Source organism: Bombus flavifrons, chromosome 3, assembly GCF_040668555.2.
Source record: "Bombus flavifrons isolate JBK064 chromosome 3, iyBomFlav1_principal, whole genome shotgun sequence".
Taxonomy (NCBI): domain Eukaryota; kingdom Metazoa; phylum Arthropoda; class Insecta; order Hymenoptera; family Apidae; genus Bombus; species Bombus flavifrons.
In genome coordinates this window covers 9,416,217-9,428,883 of record NC_138444.1, presented here as the reverse complement: position 1 = coordinate 9,428,883, position 12,667 = coordinate 9,416,217, and the positions used below count along the sequence as shown (strand labels likewise).

General features: G+C 37.4%; 1 protein-coding gene across 1 annotated transcript in view; it reads left to right on the top strand.

Moving 5' to 3' along the window:
- Positions 1-476: 476 nt before the first annotated feature.
- CARPA (Carbonic anhydrase-related protein A) overlaps positions 477-12,667 on the top strand; it is a 234,741-nt gene continuing 222,550 nt past the window's right edge. The window contains exon 1 of the mRNA XM_069109131.1: positions 477-1,761. Coding sequence (XP_068965232.1) covers positions 1,707-1,761 — 55 coding nt within the window. The 5' untranslated portion in view covers positions 477-1,706. The remainder of the gene's footprint in view (positions 1,762-12,667) is intronic.

Below are 12,667 nucleotides of genomic sequence, written 5' to 3'. Positions count from 1 at the left end.
TAAGAGAAAACAAAAATATACACTTAAAACTTTAGTATCTTTAGCGTTAACGAAACCAAATTTCTTTTACTTTTAACAACTTTTTAACAACAGAATCATTTTTCAAAAGTCTGCGAGAAAATAACCGAACGATATTGCTACCGACGATATCCCAATTCCAAGAAACACAAGAAGAAGTCAAAAGAGACCGGTGATGTTTTTGAAAAGCGTAGGGTGAGACGAGTGGCCGTTATACTAATTTGGCGGGTGCTCGTTAACGATCCCTTTGAGGTCATAACTTGTGCCGCAAGTTGGATTCCCGCGCGCTCACGCTGACACGCTCACGTTGACACGCTCACGTTACGCGATCTTGTTACGTGCGCGCGTGCATACGTGTGTCTGCGCTTTACGTGCGCGACTTTCTCTCTGTTGCACCCCACCAGACGGCCGCCTTAGCCGCTGCTCACAGTCAGTTCGCTCCTTGAAAAGCGCCGCGACGCTCGCGAGTCGAACGGCGAGTCACGCGTAACCACCGTGGGCTGGTAGTGCGTTTGCGCGACCGATCGCCGCGCGGCCTGTCGTGTGGCGGCCTGGCTGCCGATGGTGGGGGTGAGAAACGTGCTCGTCACCCTCGAAGAGCGCCTCGAGAGACTCAGTAAGCGCCGCGAGTTCGCCGTGGCCGGAAATCTATCGTGGCGTTCTTGTTCGTGCTTCATGGCTTTCGGCCTCTGACGCGCCACTTCTCGACTCTATCGCTCCTACGAGTGCGTACGTCGAGCTTAGAAATATCGTTATTTATCATTCGAATACCTTCGATACACGTAACACGTTGGAAATTGCTAACAGATCGAACTGCGATATATCAAAGTTTAGTGCAAGAGTCGAGTCGCGTTTCGTGTAAGAAAGTTGAACGAGGTCTGGTTCCTTGGTGATACAAAAGGATTTCGTTTCGGATGGTGCGCAAAGGAAGAAACAGTCGTGGCCAGACTGGTTGCTTTATCTGTTAAGATCCGTAGAAATTCGACACACGGTAAAAGCAATTACGTTAAGAGGTCCCTGAGTCGGGAGCAGTGTGTCTCGAGAGACGATTCGGTCTCTCATCCCTCGCTCCTTGCGGCAAGCTTGCAAAGGATCGCGGGACAGTTTGTGGTTAGCTGACGTCATCAAGAACAAACAAGCAGATCGAAGATCCGCAGGAAGAGGGATATTATATATCTGTGTTGAGAGACAAAGAGCCGCCTAGGAGTCGTTGTCCCAACAGAGGGAAAATCAGAAAAGGGAATATCAGTTGCTAGAAACGTACAGAGGAGACAGAAAGGGAGAGAGATTTCATCTGGAGAAGTCTGAATTCCTGTCGGAGCTTCGTTCTATTCGATGACGATTTAAAGTCTTTTTTCTAATTAACTGTAATTGTTCGTTTTGACTCTCCTCTCGATCATCGAGTTGAAATCAATCCGAGTTGATTGCTGATATTTTCCATTTGGATAGTAACGGCGTGAACATCTAGAACTCCCACGGAGTTCTCGTGCAAGATGATAACAAGTGTCAGGATCGCGATGAACGTCCGCCTGTCCCTGGTCGACTGATCGCCAGAGACAGTTCGAGAAAGAGGGAGACGAGTCTTTTTCCATCAACTAGATTGAAAAACGATGTCCGACAGAAGCAAGTGAGGATCCCTTTTTTGCGTGTCCCCCTTTTTTTCGGTAATCTCTACTCGACGGAAGAAGATGTGCCTGCGACACTTACTGCTCTGCCTGTTGGGCGTCATCGTCATCGTCAACGGTGAGCTTTTGTCTCGTTTCTTTGTAGGAAGAGCTTCCCTGATTTTCAACGAAAGGGATTGGTAACGCTGGATGTTATTGAAATCTGGTGATATAATAGAAAAAAGCGATGATTCGTGTAACAGTGTATTGGGAACTTAGTATGAAACGTTTTCGTGTAAAGATCTGTTTTCAACGAAAATTAATTGGAATATTTATTAAAGACACGTGTATTTTAGTTGCATCGAAAAGATTTTATTTTAAAAATAACGTCGATATGCAAACAGATGCTCGAGTTAATGAAAATGATGATGTGGTGAAATTCTTCACTAGCTCGATTATATCTGTCTTATTTGTTAATTGAAGACAATTTTAATTATTCTCAGAATAAAGTGTAACATTTCTTTAGGCTCGTTCAATGAATTATTTCGTGACACCCAAATTTTCTAAAACTTTTTATCCGTAGAACATTGCAACGTTGAATCTTTTCGTGTTAATTTAAACTATAAACTAAACTCCGATTCTGACATTATAGTTTACGATTGCTGGGATAGCTACCTTAGATTCGTTAACCAAGCAGATTATGACTAATTAAGTGTGCACGTGTATTTAACGAATATCTAAACATGATTTTTTTGAAAAATATATACGAGTACGTACGTGTCCTGCTGTTAGACGAGGAAGCTTTCTTCGATTGTACCAAAACATTTCATTGATTGGTTTCAAAAACATTCCATATAAATAATGATTATTATTCTCAGTCCTTTGCGCTCCATTGACGCTGCAGACGTTAATAATGTGAATATTGTTTTTGATATTATTTTAACCGATGAAAATTGGAGAAAAACGTTTTTACACAGTTACATACGAAAACTTTTGGTCTCAACAAATTCTACCATAAAAATATTTTGAAGCTGGTATATGATCGTGTGAAAAATATTTTCGCAGTGCAGAGAATTCATACTAATAATAGTATCAAATGAATGGCGTTTGGCCATTACATATATAATGCACAATCGATGTAGTATAATATCGTATACATAGTATTACAGAGTATTGTATGGTAATATTATATGATATGTGCACTGCTATTCATAAGTCCTTACAGAGACCGTTAGCAGATTTAGGACAGTGATAAATTAATGTTTTACATACCAATTAAAATTGACAGTTACGAACTGTCTGCATTACAAAGAACAAAACTAGATTGTACAATATTTCTACAATCCTATTAGGAACTTATTTGGATAGGTATTTCTTTTAAAAGTTAAATCTCGTTATCAAATGTCCAGTAAATTATGAATGGGTGTAAAGACGAGAAATCATATTCATATTATTATAACACGGATGTTTGTGCAATTGACAAAACTTCAAAGATGCAAATGTATAATTCATAAAGATATATAAAATATCCAAATCAAATTACTCTTCGCAATAAATAGTAGATGAAGATAGTAGATGATAGTATATTCATAAAAATATGAATATGCATAAACATCCGGAGACGATAATATATAAAATCAACGTAAATAATACACGAAAGAAATTGAATGAGAATCAAAATGATAGTCGAAGCAAATAGTATACAGTGTGCAAACATTTTCGGCCAAATAGATTCTCCACGCCACAATCTAAAAGGGATATCTAATACCACTTTGTTTAATACAAAAATAATACACTGAAATGAACACTGTTGTATACTTATTATATAATAATAGTATAAATTCTTCGTATAAAATATCGCTTTTAGCGGAACATGTATCTGACCAGAAATTTTTGTATCACCGCTGTAAATATGATCAATTTACATATCTACCGCTCACTGATAAATTGTGCTGCAAAATTTTTTGAAAAAACAGCTAAATAGCTGCTCTGTTTTGTTAGTTTCATGCATCGCGATTTATCGAGAAAATATCTATGTAAACATTTTATTTTGATTAAAATGGTCAGAAAACTGTGCTGTTGAATTGAACTGTCTGAATGTAGCAATTGTAGAAGTTGTTTTTATCCTCTCAAAAGGAGTTGGGTTCGTTGACGCGTACATTGTAGGTTGATAGGATTGTTCACGTGGATTTCCTCGAAGGAGGTCGTACAGGAGCCGTTTTTGTCCCGTATGACGAAGGAACGCGAACTCGGAAGTGTCGTAAAGCGCCAGACAAGTTTGCAGCTAACCACCACCTGACCGAAACTTTTTGCCAACTATTCTTTTTTTTTCTTCCTGCCTCCACGCTTCGCTCTAAATTAGTTAATAAAGTCGGAGAAAAAAGAAAGGAAGCTCGTTTAATCTGGTTTTAAACGAGTGGAATACGGTTAATCCTCGAGCTGTTGACGCTCGAGGACATTCGAACTTTGTACCATTTATGTAGCGACGACTTAACAAACTTTCGAAAAGAAAGGAAGAATTTTAATTTCCAATATGAATACTGATAGTGTTTTACTTTGTTACTCTAAATTAATTGTCAACTTGTTAAAGAGCAAAACCTAGCTTTAACTGTATCATGGTTGGTTTTAGACGTAACTTTTACCTCCAAATTAAATTGCCGTGTTGTAATAATTACTCTTTATTTGTAAGGATGTTATTTTACTGATTCCATCATTTATCTTTCAAATTTTCAACTTCGTCGTGTATAACATTTTTATTTCACTGATACTATTATTCTTCCTTACGATAAATTAGTTTCTATTCTTTCGAAAAATATTGTTTAACGTTAATGTATAATTTAATTGAATATAAATCCTAAGGTGATACCAATCGATTACGAGTGATCTTAATCGCCTCAGAATTCGATTTTATCCCCAATTTTCCAATGATCAACTCTATTAATTTGTACGTAGTTAAATATTCTAATTGTTCGACTAAACACGAAAACCGGAAAAGAAAAAGAGATTGGTAGTGGACTGTATCCCAATTTATCCCCAACGGGCGCAGAAAGCGGAAATCCATAAACTATCGGGGTTTCATCCTGCGAAAAAGACGAAGAGCGAGAGAGGATTCTTAATCCTCGCAGGAACGAGCCTAAAGTAGATGGGGTAGGACGGGTTACGGAACGTCACGGTAGAGTTAAGTGAAGCTAGATTACGGACGTTAAGTCGTCGAGTGGACGTTAAAGCAGCCGTGTGCCCGTTCCCAAAGAGATTTTTCGGAGTTGCCGGTTTACAGCAAATAGTTGCAAGGAAAATAAAACAGGGAACAACCCCGCGGGCTAACGCGTGTCGTTTTTACACGTGTCGGCAGATTTTACGGCGTGCCAGCCCTCGTAATCTACGCAGAGCGAGAGACAGAGAGAAACGGTCGGATACACAACAGTGAGGGAAAGAAGAGAAGCTAGACAGAGAAGAGATATAGAAAAGAAAATGAGAGAAAGCGAGAGAGGAAGGCGAGCTAGCAATGGACGAAGAAAAGGGGGATTGTAAAAAAAGCCACCGCGGATCGTGGGGTGTTAACGCGCGCATTAACAGAGCTTTCGTCGGGGGAAATAAAAAACGATATGCATGGATGGACGGTGGATTTTCGTGTCGACCATAAAAAAAAAGAAAAATAAAAATAGAAAAAAATCCTGCAAGGTGAAAGAGTACGAGGCCGTGAAAGTGAATCAAAACGCGTTGTTCCTGCCTTTTTTCCTCGCCTGTTTTGTACCTTTTTTCCCTCTCTATTCTTCTTCTCCCTTTTAGCCTTGTATCTTTGTCAAGAGGGGAAATAGTCGATGTCGATTCGCTTTAGAACGGGGGAATGAATGAATGAAAATGCGTGGCGTTTTATGAGTTCGTTTTCCCAGCTGCTTTTCTGCCTGCTTGTACACAGCTATTCTCTCCGTTTGCCTGATAATTCTTTCATTTTTTTTTCTGGTTCGTGCTCGTTCCTCTCGTTCTTCTTCCTCTTTCGCGGAACTCTGACGCGCGAAAGATTCGTTTAGCACGGATCGATCGGTTTTCTAGGGAAATCGAGCAAACGAACGCCGGAAAATTGCACTGTTTACATTCAATTACTTACCAGTGTACCTTGCAATAAACAAGATTACGCGTCTAATGAAATATGTACTCGCCTCGACCCGTTTAATTTCATTTGCTCGTTCGAGTGTTCACCGCTGCAATTCACCGGTTCGCTCCCTCTGTTTCTCAACCCTAGCTTTTATTGCTATCGTTTCCATGAAGAAACGGTTCGTTTATTGTTTGGAATTAAGTTATATTCGTTTACATGCAGGCTTTAAAGTTAAACGACTCTGCTACAAGCGGATGGACAAATCGCCATGTCACTTGAGGATCGTACGGTTGCTTGAAATAATCGCAGGATTAGCACGTTCGCAACGTTAGAAACGAAAGAAATTATGTTGTTGGTATATTGGCTAATGTGTTGGTAATATTTTATATAGGGTATAAGTGAAGCGAAAAGTGTGTCGTAGTGTCGCAAGATAAATCAAATCGATGTGTTTGTAGTTATCTGAGGTGGCTGATCAAGTAGTGTCTTGTACTACTTTGTTTCGTTTATTCTTTTTCTTTGCTTTACGTGTAAAAATCTTATACTTTAAGCATATAAACATCAAATATATGATATCTAATATACATATATAAATTATATATGATATTTAATGTACATATATAAATTTTTTGCAGATACATGTATATGTACATATAAATGTATAACATCCGTGGAATATTTATACATCTGACATTTTATTCCATTTTGATTACTGCTCTGAATTTGTGAAAGATATTCATTCTGACAAACAGACATATTTTATCTCTAGAATATAATTCTATTTTCAATTTATTATCTAATTATTATATACTGTACTGAACAATGTAATTTGTTTCATTCAAAAGCTCGTTGGCTCGTTCTTTTCAAAAATATCGGTTTACCAGCAAATTGGCTTTTATACATTTTGCAAAACATATCTATTCTGACAAGCAGACACAGTTTATTTCCATAATATAATCTTATTTTATTTTATTATATAATCGACTAACTTCCTGAAAAAAGAACCTACAGGTTTATGATAAACATCTATATGTATATGCTGAGTGTATCTTTTATTTCAAGTTTCAGTTCTTTACGAATCATTATAAAATTATAATGCTAGCATTAAAAACATTAAAACTGAAACTTCTACCATTCGGTTCATTTTATCTTATGAAATTATTTATCTTAAAAGTTTCTCGATTAATTCGTAATACCCAATAAGGTAATTTATTCGTTTCAAACCTCGGCGATTTATTGTTTTCAAATGTAGCGCGTATCCGGCATGCTGAGATGTCAGTTAAAAGCGCCGGTTCATTTATCGCGTGAGCCTCGAGGAGATGAAAGGAAAAGAGATAGACGAACAGGTAACCGCGACAGAAATCAATCTAGGCATAGGGTGAGACGGTGGTGCACGGTAATCTTCAGATTTACTTTTATTAATCCCGGTTGATCGACCCGGTTGCCAACCGAACTGCGAATATTTGTCGGCGAAATTTACCGAAATATTGCAGCCATTACGGCGTTTTCAAATATTTCGTAGCGAGCAAATATTTATAGGAAGCTCTAAAACTGTATCGTGTATTCGGTCGAAATGAGGAAGTAAATTTTTCTCTATTCCCCGGCATCGAGCCGAGCGTACGCCCATTTCCTCTTTCGCCCGAACCCCTCAAAGATTCAACAGGACTTTAATCGTTCACGAGCCTTTCGAATCGAACATAATTGTTTATTCGTCAATTTTTTTCGAAGAAATTAATACCGTTTCTCTTTTCTTTGTTCCATTTTTTCCTCCTTTATTCCTTTGTACTTACGTCGGATCAACTATTTTGATTTAAAGTATCGAGTTTCTTTCTTGTAAGTCGGTTTCTAAAGAATTTCGACGAAATTGAGGTGGAATTTATGATAGAAAATTTATTACACACAATTCGTTTTCTATTTCAATAAGGTAGCAAAACGTTTTCGATCAGAGTGCAATTTTATCTGTAGAAAGAAGATTTTGTTATTTTACGTCTACGTTTCTAGACTTTTCAATTTCATATTATTGTCGGAATTATCGTCGTTGCATAAGTTTAAATGGAATTAAATCATGAATATGATAAGATACATAAAATGGCTATAACCATCAGTGAGTCGCGCAGCAAAATGCAGTTTCCAGCGAATTTTAGTAATTTAAAGAGAGCTGTCGTATAAAAAATGCTGGCGATTTTCCATGGTGAGGACACGGTCGTTTCAAAAGCGTTACGCTAAGCACATTAATATTTAGGATGTAGTATTTGCATTTAAAAAAGTAAAGGTCCCTCAGCGGTGTACAGCATACGGATACTTAGAGAGCGCTATCTGTAATCTTTTACCACTTTTCATGCCACCTAAACCGACACTAACTTCCCCGTTAATGTGATTACGTTCTTCCATTTCACTTGCTTGCGCTTGTCCCGTTAATACATTACGCGGAATCAGACGTTAATCTAGCGGAGATTAACTGTGACTGACTTTTCACGCACATTTTAGGACTTTTAACCATAACGACGATAATTGTCGTCAAAAATGTTATACAACCGGCTTGAAAATTCTTTTTGTGCCACATAATTTCTTTGAAAATTGTTGCGCAATCAGGTTGTACTATAGCCAGAAAGTGTCGGATAATTTTGCAAATAGAAGTTACTTCGGTATTTATTTTTATTTAAAGTATATTCAAGTGATTATAGCAGCGACGAGATTTTTATGATCTATGACTTTCATCTAATTTTTTCAAGTTTAACTTCACAATTTATGACCTATAATTGATCTCCAATCTTAGTAATGCGATATCGATGAACTCTTGTGGTCTTTAAGTGATCTTTGACTTTAATGATCTTTCGTTACTATCAAGTGACCTGTGGAAATTCTCCAATTATTTCAACACTCAACGAAATAACTTCGACGATTACGTTCCCTATTTAGAATGTTGCACTTTGTCTCAGAATACAACAATCGGCAACAAAAATCTTTACGACGACATTTCGTGCAGGTGTAGACGTAATTCGCTTAAACATAACACAAAGTTTAATTATCTTATTTGCACTTAATCGCTATATAGCAATATCAAAGCATAGAGATACTTCATGTTCCTATTTTAAAAAAGAACAAACCAATGATATTTTTGAATTTAATTGATTAACGTGTAGACGTTTGGGATTAATTAGTCGCTCTATAACAATGTCAAAATACCCACAATTATGTGAAACTGCCTTATGTCTCCATTATGTAAAAGAGCAAGTATAATGGAAGTGAAGTTGAAACTACCATTGTTACGTTAAACTCGAGCCCTGCTTCTGGCTACTTGGAAGTTAAAACCGGAGTACGGAAACGTGGCTGGAGTCCCTCATTCGCCTCCGTCGTCCTTTTCGGTGAAAGGAAACGCGTGTCAGCGTTATACATTGAAACGCAATCAAACAAACAACCGAACGATGCGCCGTCTGCAGCGTAATAGCTTTGTCTCGCGATTTTGCTCTCACGTAATCTACGTGAACGAGAGGTGCATTCGAGAATTTCGTTCGTTACAATATTCTTCCTTTTCTTTGTTCTGAATGCTGGTTCTGCAACCATCCCCGGGTTAGGGTTTGACAATAATTATTTATTAATTAGTTGTTATTTATTTATCTATTTGGTGATGTTAATCTAGGTAGTTAGCTCAGTAGAGTCATTGTACTATGTGTAAATGGAAAGTTCGCCAAAGTATGTGAGATAGTACAACTGCAAAAGACGTACTCCCTTCTTTTTCGATCTGTCTAAAACATTTCGGTCAATGATAAAAATATCTGCGTCCTCTTTTTGAGATCGATTGTCGCTGAAAATAGTCCTAGTGTACTATATATAAATTATGCTTGGATTCCTCTCATTAACTTTCCAGAAAGAAGTAGCAAGAATTTCGATATGAAAATTTTGAACGTCTCTGATTCTCAAGGCACGACACAAATGAGTCGTAAGATCGAGATAATAGCTTAGAGAAGTGTCATAATTTTCAATCTGGATCTTGGTAGCTTCGGAACAGCGCAGCTTTAGCCTGCGTCTAATCGTTCACATTATCGCATAAACGTGCTATCTCGATTGAACCTCGTCGACTGTTATCGTCGTTATTGACAGCAACCAGCTCATAATTATGCGAGAACCTCGATAAAACCAGACTCGAGGCGGGCTTGAAGTGACTAGTCTAAATATTTCGAATATACGTGTCGCGTCGGGATTATTAGCACTTTGCTCGATGTCTTTGTTCAGAGGATAGTCGATTTAATTAATTAAATTCTCCGTTGGTATTTTGTAGAGGAACTGATAATAGGAAAATAGAAAGGGACGTGATAAGACTTTATACTATTTTGTTTCAGAAAGTTTCAGACTGTTTGTTGATATTTCACGCTTAGAGTTTGTAGAGTTTGGAAATTACCGATTTTTAGAACAAATTGAAATTAATATTCCTGGTATATTTGGTACTTTCCATATAATGCGGAATCCTAGATTTATAAATTTCAGAAAAATATGGATAAATTAATTATTCGTTTAATACCGCGTCTTAAACGATTTTATTTTAACTACCTACTAAATATATTATTTTCGTCAAATTGAATGTCGTTACCTCCTCACCTAAAATTAATCACATCACCAAACAATTAAAATATCTTCGTCACTGTCAATCTTCCCTCTAATACGTAAAGACAAATTAATCTTCGATGTAGCAAACAAAGCAACAGGAAAGACAAAGAAAACATTCATAATCGGTGCTGGAAAACTATTGGAATATGACAAGGTAAAAGATCGTTAGCAAAGGTGGAAAAGAGGATGAAAGCGATAGTTGGCAGAGTGTTTGTCCTGATTCATTATCGGCCGTGGCCCGACGAGTACGGTTGTCAGTTATTTCGAGCAAATTGTTATTCGCCGTCGGCTCGAAGCGTCAATCAACTTGATTGACGGCGCGTCGCGGCGCTCGGCGTCGTCAGAGGCGTCCTACGCCCTGTTCGTGCGCGATTCCGCCCCTTTTTTCCGCCCTCCTTCTGAATTATTCACCCGTTTCGAAACAACTATATCCCTTCGACCACGTTAATTGCTTCTACGCAAAGACGTCTGAAGGTTCTTTCCAAGTTCGAACCAGGCTGATGGGTCAAAAGTTCGCGAATGAATACAGAAGTGGGGTTTCCTGCGAAACTTCCACGGAGAAATAGATGGAATATCGAAGCATGTGGGAGGATGGTTTGTATTTAGCTTGTACTGTAGCTTCTGAGACGATCCGCGTTTTAGGTTATTCTTTTGTGTTCAGAATGTTATTCCATTACATGTTTCTATATCCTTCAGCGTTTGGTCCTTAACGCGTAATATTATTTGATAATAAAATTGTTTTTAAAAACGGTAAAATTGTTTTTTATTGTTTGAAAGTATAATTTGTGAAATATCACCGTATAATTTTAATTATACCTAATCGTTCATAATCTACTTTCTACACGTTAAATATTAGCAGTGAACTTAAAGAATACATAGTGCAGGAATATATTTCATCTTGGATGACAACGTTGTATTCAAATTTCTTACGAGATTATTTATCATAAAAAGATGATTTACTTATTAACGTGTTACTTATTCATGTCGTTGATACGAAATATGTAAGAATAAAAGTTGAAAATTAATTGGAGCAATAACGAACTTAATTGCATTAGAAAGTTCATTTTTAAAAGCGTACCTTTTCTTTCTTCTGTTCGATGATACGAAACACGCAACTGCAAGAAGAGAATGAAATACCATGAAACAAAAGTCCACTCGCACTTTCGACGAGGAGTTTATCATCCTGACGGAAGGATGTTGAGATTATTTTCTCGAGTTTTCTTCGCGGCTCGAAACTGCCTCGCACAGGATCGACCAGGCTTACCAATTTGAAATGATAATGCTCGAGGTCTGGCTCGAGATAAATAGCAGTTGCATCAGCGTTCTTCTTCCGGTTTGAGGGCCTTGCAAGCCACTCGAGGACACTCGAGGTACCGCGTTGCCATTCTCAGGCCTTCGTGACGCGTAGAGATTGGCGTAGACTTTCGATGAAGATCGTTGATTATGACGATAATGGCTGTTGATGGCGGATCATTGAAATAATTAAACAGAGAAACTTAGATTTTTCGATTAACGCGATCTTTTTTTATACTGTACGATTACTTGCTTTTCTCCTTTATCCAAATCTTTATATTACTTTATATTGTAACTCATTGAAAACAGCTTTACATGTATTATTTAAAAAAAGAAAAATGTTATTGAAGATCTTAGAATCGATGAAAATTTTCCATTCATTTTGTCTCTGGCTCTGACTCTGTTTTTATACTTGACAAACTAGTTGCAAGGTAAAGAGAAACTTTTTCGATCCTGACTCTATTAGTTTTGCGTGGTTAGCGTGGCGGAAACTCGTAAGTAACTCGGCGGTTCAAGATATAAACGTGCAAAGTCTAGAAATAAGACTTTCTGGACGTTCTGTTCTTGTCAATGGTAGTCGAGAACCGATTTTAGCATCGATGTTTTTACCTAGAGATGTCACGAATGAATCAATAGGCAAGAGGGATTTTATTTTTGAAAGGTCTCTCCAAATATGGACTCTGCAAAATGGTACTTCGAGGATGCATAAGTTATTCGAAGAGTAGGTATTTGTGTGCGCCTGTATTTTTCATTTCATCCAACCGAAGTGATTCCATTCAGAACAATGTTACAGCTGAAGAAGATTTATCACATACTGTGTATTTGTGTGAATTTGTGTTCACTTAGTTTTTCTTTCTTATACTAACTGTATGGTTTATTGAACAAACACGAGATAAAGAGACCCGTGACATTGTCAACTTAAATACCTCCAATTTTAAATCTTGACACTTAATTAATTTTCTCATAAATTAATTTGTCATAAAACTTGATTCACTATAAATGAATAAGTTAACGTTTATCGATTCGTCATTTCACTGCAAACACGCGACGATAA